At 47.2% G+C, this 18,387-nt stretch overlaps 1 protein-coding gene and 1 pseudogene across 1 annotated transcript; one reads left to right on the top strand and one right to left on the bottom strand.

The window, feature by feature from the left end:
• Nucleotides 1-8,497: 8,497 nt before the first annotated feature.
• LOC123167899 (anthocyanin 5-aromatic acyltransferase-like) lies at nt 8,498-13,236 on the top strand (annotated as a pseudogene).
• A 2,480-nt stretch (nt 13,237-15,716) lies between these two features.
• On the bottom strand, nt 15,717-17,992 carry LOC123167812 (phosphatidylinositol transfer protein 3). Its single transcript, XM_044585673.1, has 5 exons — nt 17,741-17,992; nt 16,969-17,145; nt 16,748-16,849; nt 16,394-16,639; nt 15,717-16,248 (listed from the first exon to the last, which is right to left on the bottom strand). Exons 1-5 carry the CDS (start codon nt 17,960-17,962, stop codon nt 16,012-16,014), a joined length of 984 nt encoding a protein of 327 aa, XP_044441608.1. The 5' UTR covers nt 17,963-17,992; the 3' UTR covers nt 15,717-16,011.
• Between the last annotated feature and the right edge of the window lie 395 nt (nt 17,993-18,387).

Below are 18,387 nucleotides of genomic sequence, written 5' to 3'. Positions count from 1 at the left end.
AGGATGCAGTCATTAGGGCATGCATGTATCTTCTGCACCTCCAATCCTAGAGGGCATACAACCTTCTTTGCTGCGTACGTACTGTCGGGCAATTCGTTATCCTTTGGAAGCTTCTTCTTCAATATTTTCAGTAGCTTCTCAAATCCTTTGTCAGGCACAGAATTCTCTGCCTTCCAGTACAGCAATTCCAGTACGGTACCGAGCTTTGTGTTGCCATCTTTGCAATTGGGGTACAACCCTTTTTTGTGATCCTCTAACATGCGATCGAACTTCAGCTTCTCCTTTTGACTTTCGCATTGCGTCCTTGCATCGACAATGACCCGGCGGAGATCATCATCATTGGGCACATCGTCTGGTTCCTCTTGATCTTCAGCAGCATCATCGGGCACATCGTCTGGTTCCTCTTGATCTTCACCAGCTCCCCCCGTTGCAGCATCACCGTATTCAGGGGGCACATAGTTGTCATCATCCTCTTCGTCTTCGCCGTCTTCCATCATAACCCCTATTTCTCCGTGCCTCATCCAAACATTATACACTACAGGAATCAGCTATTTTGCCGTCTGCCACGGCGGACGGCAAAGGCACGAACGGCGGACGGCAAAGGCCTTTGCCGTCAGCCGCGGACGGCAAAAGGCTCCGGCAAAGTAGGCTACGGTAAACAGCTACTTTGCCGTCTGCTTCCTGGCGGCTGACGGCAAAGAGGGCGGACGGCAATAATTGTGCTCTCAGTCTGTTAAGTGGCTAACGGCAGGCCTTTGCCGTTCGCCGCGGACGGCAAACTTTCTAGTGCCTTTGCCGTCTGCCAGTGGACGGCAAACTTTCTAGTGCCTTTGCCGTCTGCCATATGATGTCATCTACACGTCACTACATGGCAGGCCTTTTCCGTCTGCCGCTGATGGCAAACTCTTTGCCGTCTGCTACTGTAGGCAAACTGACCAAATGGGTCAGCTCCCAGGAAGCACAGCTGGATGCCACGTGGCTTCTTTGCCGTCCGCGGCAGACGGCAAAGGGCCCGTTGCCGTCGGTGGCAGACGGCAAAGAGCCTGCATATTGGGTCTTTTTCTGTTTTTTATTAAATCCAACAATTTTCACAGAAAATATATATGGCATATATAGATATATTTCACAAGGCAATTACAGAGCAAACATATAAGATATCCAACATGCATAGTTCCATCATACATAGTTCCATCACATAACTTCATCACATATGTTCCATCCAACTACCAAGTTCCATGCATAGTTCCATCATACATAGCATAGTTCATCCAACTACCAAGATACATGCATAGTTCAACGATACAAAAGAAACAGAGAAAGGGATAAGGAGCACTCCATCTATGCAAGCTTTCGTCAAGTGAATGAAATCTGCAAAATGAAAAATAAGAAAGTTAGAAATAGGTGACTAGAATAAGAAGACTAGAACAAGAAGAGTAGAACAAGAAGAAGACTAGAACAAGAAGAGTAGAACAAGAAGAGTATGTCATTTATGAGCTAACTTACGTGAAATGGATCATATATGAGCTAACTAAGTTGAAATGGGTCGTTTATGAGCTAGCTAAGGTGAAATGGATCATTTATGATCTAACTTAGTTGAAATGGGTCGTTTATGAGCTAACTAAGGTCAAATGGATCGTTTTTGAGGTAACTAAGGTGAAATGGATCGTTTTTTAGCTAACTAAGGTGAAATGGATCGTTTTTGAGCTAACTTAGCTGAAATGGATCATTTATGAGCTAATTTAGTTGAAATGGATCTTTTTGAGCTAACTTAGGTGAAATGGATCATTTAAGAGCTAATTTAGGTGAAATGGATCGTTTTTTAGCTAACTTGGTGAAATGGATCGTTTATGAGCTAAATTAGTTGAAATGGATCGTTTATGAGATAACCTAGGTAAGATGGGTCATTTTGGAGTTAACCTAGTTGAAATGGGTCATTTTAAAGCTAACGTAGGTAAAATGGATCATTTAGGAGCTAATCTAGGTAAAATGGGTCATTTTTTAGCTAACTTGGATGAACTGGATCATTTATAAGCTAACCTAGGTAAAATGGGTCATTTTAGAGCTAACTTAAGTAAAATGGATCGTCTATGAGCTAATTAAAGCTAAGTCTAGGTCTTTATGCATGTGTTAAGCAAAACACTAGATAAACTTACCAAGATCCAGGAGGTGTAAGAGCGGGGTGGCTCGTGTCGGTAGCTGGAGAAGGATCGTGCGATGCTTGTCTGGAGTTACGCTGCACCAAAGATCATTTCCAATGTCTTGTTAGCATAATGACACTCAAATGTTAAGACTAGCAAGTAATGTCCATTCAAATAAAACTCACCGTGGTCCCAGGAGCAATCACTGGCATCGGCGGAGCGGTCTGACCTGTCTTCTCGCACACAGACTGCACATTTGGTTTCGACGACTCAGTCATACTAGTTAGTAATGAGACAAACACTACATGAATGTTTTGGCTAATCTGCAGAAGAAACTTACCACAAGGAGCTCGTACATGGCCCTTGCCTGCATGTCATTCCGTGCCCTCTCCTCCTCCATCATCTTTGTCGTCCTCTCCTCCAACTCCCGCTGCCTCTCCGCCGCCTCCGCCAGAAGTTTCTCCGTTCTATCTCTCTCACTCTGTATAGCAGCCTGCAACACCACTCACATGACCATTTGTAATCATTGATGGAAGCGCACACAATGTAATGGAGAAAGATAACTGAGTATGTATCACTAACCTTGATGGCGAGTTGCCGTGTCGGTGTAATGGGGTGTCGTGTCGGTGTCGGGGTCGGGGTGTCGGGTCAGGCTCGGGGTCGGGGTGTCGGGTCGGGGTCGGGGTCGGGGTCGGGGTCTCGGGGTCGGGGTGTCGGGTCGGGGTGCCGGGTCGGGGTCGGGGTGCCGTGTCGGTGTCGGGGTCGGGGTGTCGGGTCAGGCTCGGGGTCGGGGTCTCGGGGTCGGGGTGTCTGGTCGGGGTGCCGGGTCGGGGTCGGGTGCCGTGTCGGTGTCGGGGTAAGGGTGGGTGTGGTGTTAGGGTGTCCGTGTCGGGGTGTCGGGTTCAGGCTCGGAGTCGGGGTCTTCGGGGTCGGGGTGTCGGGTCGGGGTGCCGGGTCGGGGTCGGGGTGCCGTGTCGGTGTCGGGGTCGGGGTGTCGGGTCAGGCTCGGGGTCGGGGTGTCGGGGTCGGGGTCGGGGTGCCGGGTCGGGGTCGGGGTGCCGTGTCGGTGTCGGGTCGGGGTATCGGGTCAGCTTGGGGTCGGGTCGGGGTCGGGGTGTCGGGGTCTAGGGGTCGGGGTGTCGTGTCGGGGTGCCGGGTCGGGGTCGGGGTGTCGGGTCGGGGTCGGGGTGCCGTGTCGGGTCGGGGTTTTTTCCTCTTTTTTCCTTTTCTTCTTCTCCTATTCTTCTTTCCTTTTTTTTTCCTTCTTCTTCTTCCTCCTCCTTTCCTTTTTCCTCTTCTTCTTCTCCTCCTCTCCTCTTTTTTCTTCTTCTTCTTCCTCTTCCTCTTTTTTCTTCTCCTCCTCCTCTTCTTCTTCTTCCTTTCCTTTTTCCTCTTCTTCTTCTCCTCCTCTCCTCTTTTTTCTTCTTCTTCTTCCTCTTCTTCTTTTTCTTCTCCTCCTCCTCTTCTTCTTCTTCCTTTCCTTTTCCTCTTCTTCTTCTCCTCCTCTCCTCTTTTTCTCTTCTTCTTTCCTCAAACTAAACTAAACCTAAAACTAAACCTAAAACTAAAACTAAACTAAAACTAAACCTAAAACTAAAACTAAAACTAAATCTAACTAAAACTAAAACTAAAAAGGAAAAAAACAGAAAAAAAAAAGAAAAAAGGAGGGGGCTCACCTGGGGCAGGGCCGGTGGAGGAGGAGGCCGGTGGAGGAGGGGGCGGGGCGATGGAGGAGGTGGCCGGTGGAGGAGGTGGCCGGGGCGCGGGGGCGGCCTGGGGCGGCGGGGGGCGGGTCCGGGGCGGTGGGGCGCGGGGCGGCGGGGGGCCGGGGCGGCGGGGGGCGGGCGGGGGGGCGACGGGGCGGTGTGGCGGCGGGGCCCGGGGGCCGGGGCGGTGGGGCGACGGGGCGGCGGGGCGACGGGTGGTGGGGCGACGGCGCCGGGCGGCAGTGGCGACGGGGCGGGGGCCGGTGGGCGGCGGGGTGGTGGGGCGACCAGGCGGCGGCGAGTGGTGGGGGCGGGCACGCGGCGGGCGGCGGCACGTGGCGGGCGGTGGGGTGGGAAAGTGGTGGCGGGGCTCGGCGAGGAGAGAACAGAGTAACGGGCGGGGGTACGGGCCGTTAGGTAGTGTCCTCTTTGCCGTCCGCCTCTCTTTGCCGTCCGCCCTTTTGCCTCTTTGCCGTCTGCTGGCAGGCGGCAAAGAGGTGGGCCGTTAAATTTTTCCCAAACGGGCGGGGGGTGGGGGCCACCTCTCTCTTTGCCGTCCGCCAGCGGACTGCAAAAATTCTTTGCCGTCTGCTGGCGGACGGCAAAGAGCTCGCAGATGGCAAAGAGCTTCTTTGCCGTCTGCCATTTCTTTGCCGTCCGCTTTTGGGTAGCTGATGGCAAAGAGCTTCTTTGCCGTCAGCTAGCAGACGGCAAAGAGCTGGCAGATGGCAAATTAGCTGATTCCAGTAGTGATAGTGTGGCATGAAACCCTTGTAAAGCAGGTGGCTGTGAAGGATTTTCCGGTCAGAGTAAGACATCGTATTCCCACATTTAGGGCATGGACAACACATAAAACCATTCTGCTTGTTTGCCTCAGCCGCTTCGAGAAAATCATGCACGCCCTTAATGTACTCGGAGGTGTGTCTGTCACCGTACATCCATTGTCGGTTCATCTGCGTGCATTATATATAATTATGTGTGTCAAAAGTTAGAAAATCAGAAAAATGTCTATCTAAAGTAAGAAAATCAGACAAGTATCTATCTAAAGTAAGAAAATCATAAAGAAGATAAGAACAAGAGGCTCACCACGGTGGTGCCGGCGACGAGATCGGCGCGGGCGATCGACGGCGGTGAAAACGAGGACGGGGCGTGACGGACCGCTAAACCTAGACAAATCTCGGGAAAAATGGAGCTCCGGGGTCGAGCTTCGAGAGGAGAAAGCTTAACTAGTGTGGCCGGGCATTTCATCGAACACCTCATGTGCATAGGAGGTGAGCTAGAGCACCCAATGCCCTCCCCCTCGCCGGCCAACAAAAAACAGAGCACTGTGGAGTGCTCTGCTGCGGCGATGGGGTATATATAGGCAACTTATTTGTCCCGATTCGTGGCAGGAACCGGAACTAAACCCCTCTTCTGTACCGGTTCTAGGCACGAACCGGTACCAATGGCTGTGGGCCAGGAGCGCGGCCCATTGGTCCTGGTTCGTGCCTAGAATTGGAACAAATAGATCCAGACGAACCGGGACCAATGCCCACGGGACCAATGCCGACCCCCTGGGCTCACGAACCGGGTCTAATGCCCCATGGGTCCCGGTTCGTTAAGAACCGAAACTAATGGGCTGGCCAGGCCCGAACCAAAGCCCTGTTTTTTACTAGTGGAGGGACCAAATCTAGGAGAAGTCAGGAGAGCGGAAGAGGAGGGGTTGCTCCGATATGAGGAAGCGGGATTGGGGACTGGGCGACATAATTGTGCAAGCACGTATGCAAGTGCTTCTATTTGCTTCTCGCTGAGGCAACTGCTTGAGGTAGCACATGCATCCTTTATTAGATGACCTCACAGCCCCCTCCCCCATATTTCCTCATTTTCTTATAGAAAATACTTTTTTGAAATACATTCTTAAACATATTGTAAACCAAGTTTAACTATTTATTTATTTAAAAATAAATTAGTTACTCCTCAACTTTTAATGTAATTGATTTTTCCCGCATATTTCAAGAAAATGTCCATGGAAATAAAAAGTGGTTGTTCTTTCAAAACAATGTTCACGTAATTTAAGTAGTATTCACAAATTAAATAAATTTTACGTAATTTAAGAATTTTTCATGTTTTATTATAAAAGTTGTTCTATTTTTTTTCAAAAAATCATTTATATTGAATAAACATATGTGTAATTTTACTATTGTTCAGGTCTTGTTCATGTTTTAGTGAAAAAAACATAAAGTTTCTATATAAGGATAATGAAAATGGAAGAAAAAAATAAGAATTTGAAAAAAAACAAAAGAATAAAATGAACAAAAACAGACAGAAAATTGAATATACATTCCTGAAACAAGATGAAAACTGAATAGTAGGAAAAAATAGTCAGAAAAAAATGGAAAAGGCGGCACAATTGCTCATGCCGCTGTATGTTTGCCCGCCTTCTTAACGCAATGAATGCGTGTTGAATAGGGTTTAGCCACGCATGGGCGGGCGATAGGGGCATGTGGAAGTTATTGGGCTTTGGGCCTAACGTGGTAATCCTTGCGCTGGGTTGCATCATGGACTGTGCCACTCGAATTTCATGAATTTAATTCGTGTTTTCGATTTTAACGCCCGAGCAAACACCCAACGCCAAATAGGATCACACTGGTACTCGATGGATTTTTGGGAAATGAACCAAAAGATGTTAGAGAGAGATAGAATCTAGATTGGATGGGGCGATTCGAAATGTTGATGCACCAAGACACTTTTTATACTTTAAAAACTTTAAAAATAATTGAGGGCGTGCGCCCAAGCACACCAAACTAGTCGAGGAGCGCTCCTTCTGGAGCCTCCCCAAGGGTCATTCGGCGTGGGCTCGCGCTCTCAGCTGCCGCCATGTGTCACGCTCTGGGCGCTCCCTTTTCTTATTTTTTCCGCACGTGTTTTTGGCTTTTTATATGATTTTTTCAGCTTTTCACCGTCTTTTTAGCTTTAAAAAAATTGAAAAAAAAAACTTTTTTGCATGAAAAACGCGGATTTGTTTGCTTTGCGAGAGGCATGGTTGTGCCTGTTGAAAACGAAAGAAAAACATGTTTTCTTTTCTTTTTTCCTTCCATGAGAGGCAAGGTTTTGCTTCCTAGAGGTAGGGTTGTGCCTCTCGAAATCAGAAAAAAAAGTGTTTTCTCTTTTTTTTCCTTCAGCGAGAGGCACGTCCGTGCCTCTAGAAAATGAAAAAAAAACTTGTTTTCTTTTTTTTGTGAGAGGCACGGTTTTCCTTCCATGAGAGACAGGGCCGTGCCACTCGGAAACGAAAAAAATGTGTTTTCCTTTTTTTTACGAGAGGCACGGTTTAGCTTCCGTGAAAGGCACGATTTTGTTTAGCGAGTCTCGAAAACAGAAAAACGCGTTTCCATTTTTCCTTCAGCGAGAGACACGGATTCGCTTACATGAGAGGCATGGTCGTGCCTCTCGCAAACGGCTTTCGGAAAGGAAAAAAACATGCTCCTGTTTTGGTTTTTCGTCTAGTTTTTTGTTCTGAAAAATAAGTTCATCAAAACCTATCAACATGGAATCTAATTTTAAAGATCTCAACGTGAAGAATCCAAAGATGAAAAAGGGTTTGAGATTTGGACGCACTGTTTAAGAGATAAAATGTTTTGAATAAACGGATCTAAGAAAAAAGAAAAAATTCATAGATTGCGACAAGTGCGCACATGCAGCATGCCACTTGTCGCAACATGAGAAGGGTGAAAGTAATCTTTAAAAAAAGTACTCCTCAATTACTAGTTACTTCGCTATATTTAAGAATCAAGGATGAGCCTGTGGGTTGTGGCTCGATGGTTGGTTGTGGCGGTGCCCACCCAGCATACAATTTTCACCTTACAAGCACCTCACACGTCTATGAGCCACAAGGATGACGATATATCCGGCGTTTACAGAGTCAGATGATTTTAAAAGTTTCTCAAGAGATGTCTCGTGCATATAGGTTATATAACTTAATAGACGCCTAATAAGGTGCGTGCACAAGTGTGATGTGTGTTGTTCAAGCGTCCACAACATGTATTCATAAGGCTCGAGGAAACTATTTTTGAGAATAAGTTAAGTTGACATGATGAATTTCTCAAAAAAGTGAGAAAAATAGAATAATGAATGACGAATCAATATGTGGTTGGATGGTTAAAAAGACATTGATGTTGACCTTGCATTTTTCTAGATTTATTTCAGACTTCCGGTGATGTTCGTCAATAGGAGCATATGTTCCCACCGACACCGTGGCGTTTATGGTGACTTTGTAAAATCCCAAGATTATATGCCGGCTCGGTCTCGAAGATGCTCATAGTGATAGAGTGTGTATAAGTGCGTTTATAGAGGTAAGTGTATGCTCGTGTATTTAAGCGACTTTGGATTGTACTATGTTCAAAAGAAAAAAGATTTGCTAGGAGTACATAACAGTTGGCACGCACTGAAGCATCCAAGATCCTTCTCGATCTCCTCTTCCCCTTCCCATTCCCCACCCACGGCTAGGTTGCAAACCCTAGCTCCTCGCTGATGTGAGCCTCCCGGAGATTCCCAATCCAGCTGCCACCCCACTCCGGCGCCCGACTCCGTCCCCGGTCCTCCTCCTCCTCTCCCCCTCTCGCACAAGGTGCTGAAGACTCGTCCGCGGTGAGCTCCTCCATCTGCGCATCCTCAACCTAGGAGTTTTAGCACTGTAGCTTGTTGGGCAGATCGGTCGAGGCTCTGCCTGACCAACATTGTTCCTTTCTTTCAGTAGATCTATCTATCATCTGTGCTTGGTAGTGCAGTTTTTGCCTGAAATGTTTGCGGATTGCTACTTTACCTGGCCAAAATGTGTTCCTTTTAGTAGATCTATCTAGCACGCCTGGTACAAATGGTTAGGGATGTGTACTTGGTTCTGATGCAGACTTTATCACCGTTTCAACATGTTTTACAGGAAGCAGATGGCACAAAATTGCTACTTTGCCTCATAGAAATCTGTTTTCCTTTAGTTCATGTGAGCTTGGCAATGGAGTTAATTTTGATCTGGTATACAAGCAACAAACAATAAATGTCCAGTAATTTTCCGTCTGCCCTCTTCATCTAAACAGAAATGAAAATGGTATGTGTGGTCACTGATGCTGGGCCATTGCAAGAACGCATTTCTTATACAGCTCGTCATACTCTGCTCCTGTTGGTGTCTCTTGCCAGAGGAAGGCAAATAAAAGTTCTTTCTTTTCTACTACTCCCTCCGTTCCTAAATATATGTCTTTTAAGAGATTTCAATATGGACCACATGCGTATTTTAGAGTGTAGATTCACTCATTTTGCTCCGTATGTAGTCCATATTGAAATCTCTAAAAAGACTTATACTCCCTCCGTTCCAAATTACTCGTCGTGGTTTTAATTCAAATTGTACCATTGCCACAACATGTATTCATAAGGCTCGAGGAAACTATTTTTGAGAATAAGTTAAGTTGACATGCTCTGCGTACTGTTTAAGCTTAGTTGCGGCTACTACTTTCTGCAGCTGTTGTCACCAATTGCAAGAAGCATTCCTATATATTATATAGTGCCAGTTAGGTGGTGCGGTGAATTTAGCTTTACTACTTCCTTTCTGTCTGATGGATTGATGGTTTCTGCCGCATCTACATATTTTCATTATGCTCTGAACTTCAGCCTTTTTTTATAAAATTGAGCTGATGGCCTTTGGTCTTAAATTGTACAATAAGCATCTCTAGTTGCAGCTTTTACTCTGTTTAACTATGAATCCTATTTCTTCTCCTGTAGACTTTGCATGATGGAGGCTGCGCGGTACGGACCTTGGTCAGATCTTCCGCCGGAACTCCTGGGCCTTGTCCTCAAGCGCCTCCCTTCGCTAGCTGACCGTGTTCATCTGAGAGCAGTCTGTCACCCATGGCGCTCTAATGGTCTGCTGCAACAGCTTCCCGTCCCATTCCCGTGGCTCACCCTTCCTGATGGTACCTTCTTCAGCATCCCAGGAGGCGAGGTTCACCGCATGCCTATACCAGATGGTGCTAGTTGCTGTGGCTCCATCGACAACTGGTTATTCCTCATGGGCAGTGATGACACATGCACGTTGATGAACCCTTTCTCCAAGACCACGTTTGAGCTTCCTGATCTGGTCACAGTTTGGCGGCATGAGGCGCATTATGAATCTGATCATAAGCAACTTTTGTACAAGTTGGTCACACCCTCGCCCCTGGACATATCACCTGATTCCCTCATTGCGGCATTGATCAAGGATGGTGGCAATGGTACACTTTGCATTAGCCAGCCACCGATTGCCCCTTACTTGGTACAGGGCAATAGGAAGCCATTGCAGCACCTATTTGATGTTGCGTTCTTTGATGGAAAGTTGTACGCGGTGTCTGTCTTTGGCAAGCTGTTCACCCTTAAGTTTTGCAACAACCTTGGTAGTATGCCAAAGATCAAATGCGTAATTGAGTCTTTGGGTGATTGTCGTGGAGGACCAGAATGCATTCCCAGAGAGGAAGTGTGTACATACAGGTTATATCTAGTTGAATGTGGTGGTAGACTGTTGATGCTTAAACGATTTATTCGTCGCGTAGGACCTATCTCTAGGGATGATGTGTTTGAAAATATGCAGACTGGTGGGTTTGTTGTCCTTGAGGCAGACTTGCACTCCAACCCGTGCCGATGGAGAAGGATCAGTGAGTTGGGTGGCCATGCTCTCTTTATTGGCCAGCATGGCTCCAAGTCTATGCCTGCTAAAGAATGCAGCGGATCTGAAGAAGACTGCATCTACTTCATTTGTGACTATCCCCATCCAAAGTATTTTTCGAGCCCATTTCGCGACTGTGGTGTGTACAACATGCGAAATGAGAGGATCACGCCATTGATGTCTCAGACGGCAGCACCGGCACATGATGCTGGCCAGTGGCGCCCGGCATGGTTTTTCCCTCCTGAAGCTGTGTGATAAATCCAGGGTTTGCTTTACTCAAGCTTTATGTTCAGAGGAGTGTGCAGATTCTGCTGAAGCTGTGCGATCAACCAACCCAGCCTGGGCGCTGCCCATCTTTATTGATATGTTATCGTGCAACTTAAGTTATTAGTTAGTAGTATGTTGATCAACCAGCCTGGTTCTGGTTATCCTTATCCTAGTGCTATGGTATGTACTCCGTCCGTTCGGAATTACTTGTCGCAGAAATGGATGTATCTAGACGTATTTTAGTTCTAGATACATCCATTTCCAAGACAAGTAATTCCGAACGGAGGGAGTACCATCTAGTCGTGAACTTTTAATTAGTACAGTATGATGTTGCATGCTTCAGATCTTATGAATGTTCTAAAATTCTTAATGGGATGTATTCGGATGTGCAACTTGATCTTTTATCTGGGTGAAAATGTACTACCTGAACAAACTTTTCATCTCTGAAGGTGAACAAACTTGGTCACTAGCGCCTGAATCCAGACCACTGTAAGTACATCCTAGAGCTATGTTGCCGTTTGACTGTGAACTCTTAATTACTTGGATGCCATACGCTTCAAGGTCTTATAGTAGACGATCTTAATGGGATGTAGTATCTTCGAATGTGAAAGTCTTTCTAACAGCAAACCAGATCTTTTTTTAGCCCTACGAAATGTTTTTTTGAGACGGATCATACTGCTGCAGCATAATATTCTTATACTGCAGGACGGTCGTAGTCAGTGGAGGAGTGTCTGTCACACACCAACCACCAAACCAATGGCCGGAAGATTCAGGCCAACAAAACCAATTCATATGGCATAGGAGCAGCGCACTTACACTCCCTCGCTAACCTTTTTGTTGATTGTTATTTCGCCATGAGCTCCCGCGTGCGACTTGTCAATGTCACCCGTGTCCACCCTGCCCGTGCCGCTGCCGCCGGCGACCTCGAGCTCGCCTTCTTCGACATCGCGCAGGTCGCCAAGATACCGATCCAGAGGCTCTTCTTCTTCGACGGCCCCGGCCTCCCGCCGTTCCCGTCCGTCGTCAGCGCCCTAAGGTCCTCCCTCGCCGACACCCTCGCCGTCTTCTTCCGCTCGCCGGCGAGCTGGCCTTCCGCCCCTCCTCCGGCGCCGTCGTCGTCGACTGCTCCCCGGCCGCGGTCTCCTCCGGTGTCAGGTTCGTGGAGGCCGAGTACATGGGCGGCGCCGACGACATGCGCCGCCTGGCCCGCGAGGAGGAGCACGACACCGAGGCGTTCTCGCAGCTTGTCCCGGACCTGGACGTGGCGCAGCTGCCCGCTCGCGTTCTCGCCGTGCAGGTCACCAGGCCGGCGGCGGGCCACGGCGCCGTGGCGGTAGGGGTGACCATCCTGCACGCGGTCGCCGACGGCCAGGCCGTGTGGCAGTTCATGCGGGCGTGGTCGACGGCGTCGCGGGCGGGCGCCGCCGCGCTAGTGGGGCTCGTGCCGCCGCCCACGTTTGACCGGTCTCCGATCCTGCAGCACCCCATCGCCGCGGAGCTGTCCCGAACTTTCTTGCGCTTCTTCGCGCCGGCGCTGCCTCTGGTTGGTAACCAAATCACACTCCGACTATTGATTTAGTTCCTCGTCCCAGTTCATTCAATTCGCACGCACGAACGAACAATTTAGTTTAATGGCTGGCGCAGCTGAGGTCGCCACCGAGCACATCTTCCACGGTGGACACGGCGCCGCAGATCCGAAGGACCTTCGTGCTCACCGCCGACCAGATCCGGTCCCTGAAGCAGCAGTGCGTTCCGCAAAGCGGCCAGAGCCTGCCGCCTGCGAGCACCTACGTCACCATCTCGTCCCTCGTGTGGGCGTCCATCGTCCGCGCCAAGTCCATGGACCACGCGGACGACACCCACTTCATGGTCGCCGCGGACTGCCGGCGCCGGCTGCGCCCGGCGCCCGGCGAGGGCTACTTCGGGAACTGCATCCGGCCGTGCTTCGCTCGGGCCAACGTGGGCGAGCTGCGCGGCGAGGGCGGGGTGGCGCGCGCGGCGGCGGCCATCCGGGAGCGCGTCCGCGAGGACCTGGAGCGGACCTCGGACCCGCTGGAGGGGATGGAGCGCGTGCTGGATGTCGTCCGCGGCGTGCCCAGGGAGCGGCTGACCTCGGTGGCGTCGTCGCACCGGTTCATGGCGTACGAGACGGACTTCGGGTGGGGCGCCCCGAGCCGCGTCGAGCTCGTCTCCATGTTCGCGGCGGAGCTGGTGACGCTGCTCGGTGCGAAGCAGGCCGGCGCCGTGCAGGTGTCCGTGGCGCTTCGCCGGCACCTGATGGAGGCGTTCGCGGCCAACTTCCTTGCGCTGGCCGGGAGCAGCTAGCTTCTTTTTTTCGTGCAAGGAAATGAGCTGATTTCCTTCGAAATTCCCACGAAGTGTGTGTCAAAATTCTTTTTAGAGCGTGTCAAATGTTTGGACATAATAAAGCAATGCACCGATTATCCGTAAGAGCATCTACAACCGGGCTTGGCAACTTCAATCCCTCAAACGCCCGCTGACTTACAAAGTGACATAATGTTGATAATATATTCACTTTATCTCTAGCTCGTACCGAGACAACTAACCTTTTACCTTGGTGATTTTGCTGTAACAGTGATTTTTTATTCTTTCTTTCACTAAACATACTCTCTCAAAGAGATCAAACCCAACTAATAAACACCACTACCCTCTCGCAAATCATTCATCTAAACATGGCTAGTAAATAAACTAATACTCCCTCCGTTCCAAAAACACGGAGGGAGTAGATCGGAGAGCATGTGCATCTGTAAATGCAGCAAAGAATCAAGAAAAACCAAAGAAAATTCACATACAATATGGTTATAAAACGACAAATCATCACACTGCAATAAACACATCAGAATATTACATCACATTGATTGCAAATCATGCCAAGCAGTTCAATTCTCATTGCGAGGCCCAAAATGCCAAAGTGGTGCGCCAGGTACGTATCGCCCGTTGTGATACATATTGTGCAATCTTCCACGAGTGGTCGACGTGGGCCGAGACCCAGCTATGCAGAGAAAGGAAAACAACTGGTGGGTTTGCACCGGTTTTAGAAGCTTCCATCCGGTTTTTGGAAACTTCCAGCTTTTTTCCTTCTTTTCTCTCTTTCTCTACAAGTTTTCCATTTTTTTTCCATTTTCGTTTTTTCTTATTTTAACTTTTTAGTTTTTTTTCAAATTTGTAACCTTTTATTCAAAATCGTGAAAAAATCAATTTGTAAACAATAAATTCGCGGACATTTTTAACACATCTTTAGAATTACTGAACTTTCTTGATTTTGTAAAACTATTTTCAATTTTGTGAACATCTTTTGAATCCGTGAAAAGTTTTCAAATTAGTGAATATTTTTAGAATCATGTTTTTTTTTCAAATTTGGAACATTTTTAAAATTTCTAACACTTTATCAAATTTATAAAGATTTCAAAAGCTGTTTTCAATTTACGATTTTTTTAAATTCGCGAATATTTTCATAGATCCATAAACATGATTTAGATTGTTGAAGATTTTTCAAAATTAATTCACATGTTGTACTTCATGAACATTTTTTGGAATTTTAGAATATTATTTCAAATACATTAAACTTTTCTTAATTCATGACATTTTTTGAATTCATCAACACCTTTTAGATCCACGACCACTTTTTTTTCAAATTCCAGAATATTGTTTGAATTCATGAATAAATTTGGAATCCATGAATATATTTTTCATAAGAGTTCATAATTTTTTTAGAATAAAATTGAAACGGGCAATGTTTAGGAAAAATCGTAAAATTGAGAACAAATTCCGAATTGAAAGATACAAATAAAACTGGCAAATAACAAACACTATCGCTGGAAAGTCAAAAGAAATACAATCCTAGTGGGCGGTCCGCAAAAGAGTGCTGGAGGCGAGCAAGTGCCTTCATTCTGCTTCTATTTCTCGCCCGATGCGACACGGCTAGCCCAATAATGTAGCTGTCGCCTTAGAATTTATTTTTTGTGGTGGTCTTTTGTAAGTTTTTCAGCGCTATGCATCGGTTTTCTTCGGGTTTACTATGGTTTTCCTTTTTTTTTCTTCTGTTTTCTCTGTTTAATTCTATGATTTTTATCGGTTTTCTTTATTTTTTTGTTTCTTTTCTGCAACACACGCTAATTTGTTTCATATAAATTTTAGAGTTTTGATACCTCATTTTTTTTTAAAAAATAACTAATTTCGAATAATTGATTGAATTTTTTTCATATATATATATAGACCAGACATAAGTTGGGCCAGCCTCCCTTGAATTATAGGTGATTAACTACCGAAGCAAAGAAAAGGCTTGATCAAGACAAGAAGGGTGGGGGGGGGGGGGGTACTATGAGCCCTCTTCCCCATGCATCTAACGAACTCGCGTCGTTCACAGGTTCCGTCGATATCACCTTTTGATAGATTTTCTGGGGGTGGGGGGGGGGGGGGGGGGGGAGGAAACGTAGGCAGCCCATATCCTCAAAGTCTAGAATTAAGGACAAGGCTAGCCAAGGATCATGAGAGGAACGGTCCGGGCTGCCGTGGCTGGATTGACCATGACGGATGGTTGAAGAGATATTGTTTGATGGCCTCGGTGGGCTTGTCATCGAATGTACTATGCTAATTTAGTATATGGAAGGAGCGCTCGTAATCATGCTCTGGAGATGTAGCCATATCGGTGAAACTCATTAACCAATATGAATCTCGTGTTGTGATTGCTTGTCCTTGACAGATCCATGTCATCTGGTGGGATATTTGAGTTTAAGAGTTTCACGCAATCCTCGCGCAGAAAAAAAATGTGTTTCACACAAGTGTGACATCTTCTCTGCCATACCATGTGATGCTGAGCGTTATTTACTCTAATGTTTGTGTGCTATTTCAAATCATGATAGTATTAAACATCTTAATTAGTTTTCCCGGATATGCGTGTGCTAATTTATGTAAATCCTGTTCGTTTGGTGAACCAAGAATTTTGAACTAAAAAGGAAATTACATGCCCATATATCAAGGCTTTTTTAGCTTCATCCATTTCAAAACTCTCAGGTGCTTTTACTTTCTAGACTTCCGCAAATATTTCTAGACTTCCGCAAATATTCAAACGTGCGCCTTCATGTTTTAGTGTATAAGTAGATCTTTACCCTGTTCGTGTGCTTTAGCTAAGCTCATGTACGGCTCACAAGCAACTTGTATTTAGTCAGGGCCATTGGCCAGGGAGATATTTTTCTAGAACTATTGGTCAGGGAGATCAGTTGTGGTTGTGGCCATTTGAATCTTTTGATGCTCCTCTCATCTTGTCGGCTCTTCTCATTCTCTCTGCATACTTGTTGATGTGGAAGGCCGTACCGGTGCTTCTTCCTCCAAACGAAGACTCCAGTGTATCCAAGTCAAAGATGTCAGCCATTATCTTGAGGCTCTCCGGCTTGTTTGCATACACAAACTTCACTTTCTCTTTCATGTCTGGCTGCACGAAGTTCTTGGCTATCTGCAAATCAAACAAAGGGCAGAGTAGATAAAATCAGGTTGAGATTTTCACTGATAAAACAGGGAACACACTCTCATAAGACGGCAAAAAACATTGGATGCGTGCATGGAAGACCACAATTTTAGATTGGAATCCTTGCATATACCTTCCAAAAAGATTCAAACATCCTGGGAGGGTCGAAAGGAATCGCCACGGCTATCACCCCTGGATAGTAGTTCTGGATTATGTGCATGGATTCGCGGGCTATCGACAGTGACGTGCTCGATATGGACCAGCCTCGGAAGTCGGTCAGCCAAACGACGAAGTCGTCTTGTTCATCCGCTGAGTTGGTGGCGAGATACTCCAGGAGATATACCAGGTGCTTTATCTGCTCCTTTGCTGAAACTTTAGACTGTTTGCTGTACAAGTTAGAGCCGGTGTTGGGCTCCTACTAGTTACTACCAATATCCGCTAATGGATTGATCATATTGTACTAGACCATGCATGCATAATTAGTTACCTTCATTGGCACGTTTGCTACGAGGACACTTCTTCCGTTCTTGTCAAGGTAGTCGGCCACATGTGTCCTCCGGGCCTCGTTCTCCGTTTCTGGAATGTCGTCCTGCGATTAAATTTGTTGGCAACAGAGAAGAAATGAGTTGTTTACACAAGTCATTGCAAGCTATAAGCAGATATTTAGAGGCAGAGTAGTCCATGCATAAGGCTAGAATTTTGGCTTACCCAGGAAATTGCATCCGGCCTGTACTGACGCCTCCACTTGACAGTCTCCTTGAGAGACTTGGTTGCCTGCTCCGTGCTCCAGCTCCTCGCCCGGAGGAAACGCCGGATGGTGGCGTCCGACAGAAAACTCGGCATCTCCTCCGTCAGACTGTCGAGGAGACCCCGCACCTCATTTATCTGCATGGACGTTCGTGCAAATCATCAAGAAGTACAAAGTTGGGTCATCTATTTTGAAACGGAGGGAGTATCAGTTAATCTCTTCTTGAAAAAGTTACTAGTAGTTACTAATTCCATGTTTGGCCGAAGCTTAATTTTTATTCAAAAGTGATTGAGCACGATTTTGCTATCCACGTGCCCGAACCATGAGTTGGTCGCGAGATCTTATGGGTTTCAGCTCTAGCCTACCCAATTTGTTTGGGACTAAAGGCTTTGTTGTTGTTGTCGTTTTTTCTTGGGGGAATTTTGCTACTAGATGTTTTAGTGACAAATTCGAGCTCACTCGAAGATCAACATGGATCTGCAGTGTCCATTGTGTGTTCCACAAACAGAGTACATATGAGAATTGTCTACAGTGTTCGCGCTCCGAGTTCGTGCCACAAATCTAAGCGTTAACCGTTCAGCGTGCAAAGGAAGCTCTGCAAATTCTTTCGGTGGCGGCTGGAAAGGGCACGGCTTATGAACTGGACTGGACTGAAAACAGCCAACGGAAAAACGGACACGCAGCCATGGCCAGCAGGAAGGAATTAAGACGGAGAGAAGAGGCGTTGATTACCTTTTCCTGCTGCTGTTCTTCCGAAGACGACGCTCTCTGCTGCGCGGCTTCCTCGCCCCTGGTCGTCTTCTTCAGCTGGCCACTCATTGCTTCAGAGTGTCCTACGGCCACACTGCAGCGCTCCCACCCGCAGTATATATTGTTGGATGAGATGGAACATGACGGGCACGGGTAGTTGGCGCGAGCGTGGTTGCTTGCAGCCGCCATAATGGATGGCATCATGATGGGCGACCGATCGACCCACGTACTGCTACTGCCACTGCAATAGAGTGGCGACACGCTCGTCCTGCTCGCGCCATCAATCGGGCAATGCAATGCAATGCAATGGCATCACGTCTGTCTGTTGATGGCATTCAATGCCGGCTTCTTCCTCCTCTCCTGATTGACAATAGGGGGGCGGTTGGGCGTTGAGCATTTAACTGCAAGACGCGGTGAGCTAGTAGCAGTCTTCTAATTAATCCAGCAACTGTATATCATGTGCAGGATAATGGACTTAGACGGATGATTAATCCAGATTGGTCCTGATTGACACCGATGGTTCATGGTTGGCAGGCAACAAGTCATTTAGGGGGGGCGTACGTACAGTTGCAGTATTGCCATCGACCCGGCGCCACCACAACGGCCGGGCTTGGAATTTTCCTTGATCA

Source organism: Triticum aestivum, chromosome 7D, assembly GCF_018294505.1.
Source record: "Triticum aestivum cultivar Chinese Spring chromosome 7D, IWGSC CS RefSeq v2.1, whole genome shotgun sequence".
Classification (NCBI taxonomy): domain Eukaryota; kingdom Viridiplantae; phylum Streptophyta; class Magnoliopsida; order Poales; family Poaceae; genus Triticum; species Triticum aestivum.
Note: the sequence above shows the minus strand (reverse complement) of the source record. Positions and strands in the feature narration are given on the sequence as shown.

Bases quoted from the DNA above. Each gene is read 5' to 3' on its own strand.
- LOC123167812 (XM_044585673.1), bottom strand. From the start codon at position 17,962: ATGATGCCATCCATTATGGCGGCTGCAAGCAACCACGCTCGCGCCAAC. The intron at 17,146-17,740 runs GTAATCAACGCC...ACGTCCATGCAG, and splicing joins AAGAACAGCAGCAGGAAAAG to ATAAATGAGGTGCGGGGTCT. The intron at 16,640-16,747 runs GTAACTAATTAT...TACAGCAAACAG, and splicing joins TAGCAAACGTGCCAATGAAG to TCTAAAGTTTCAGCAAAGGA.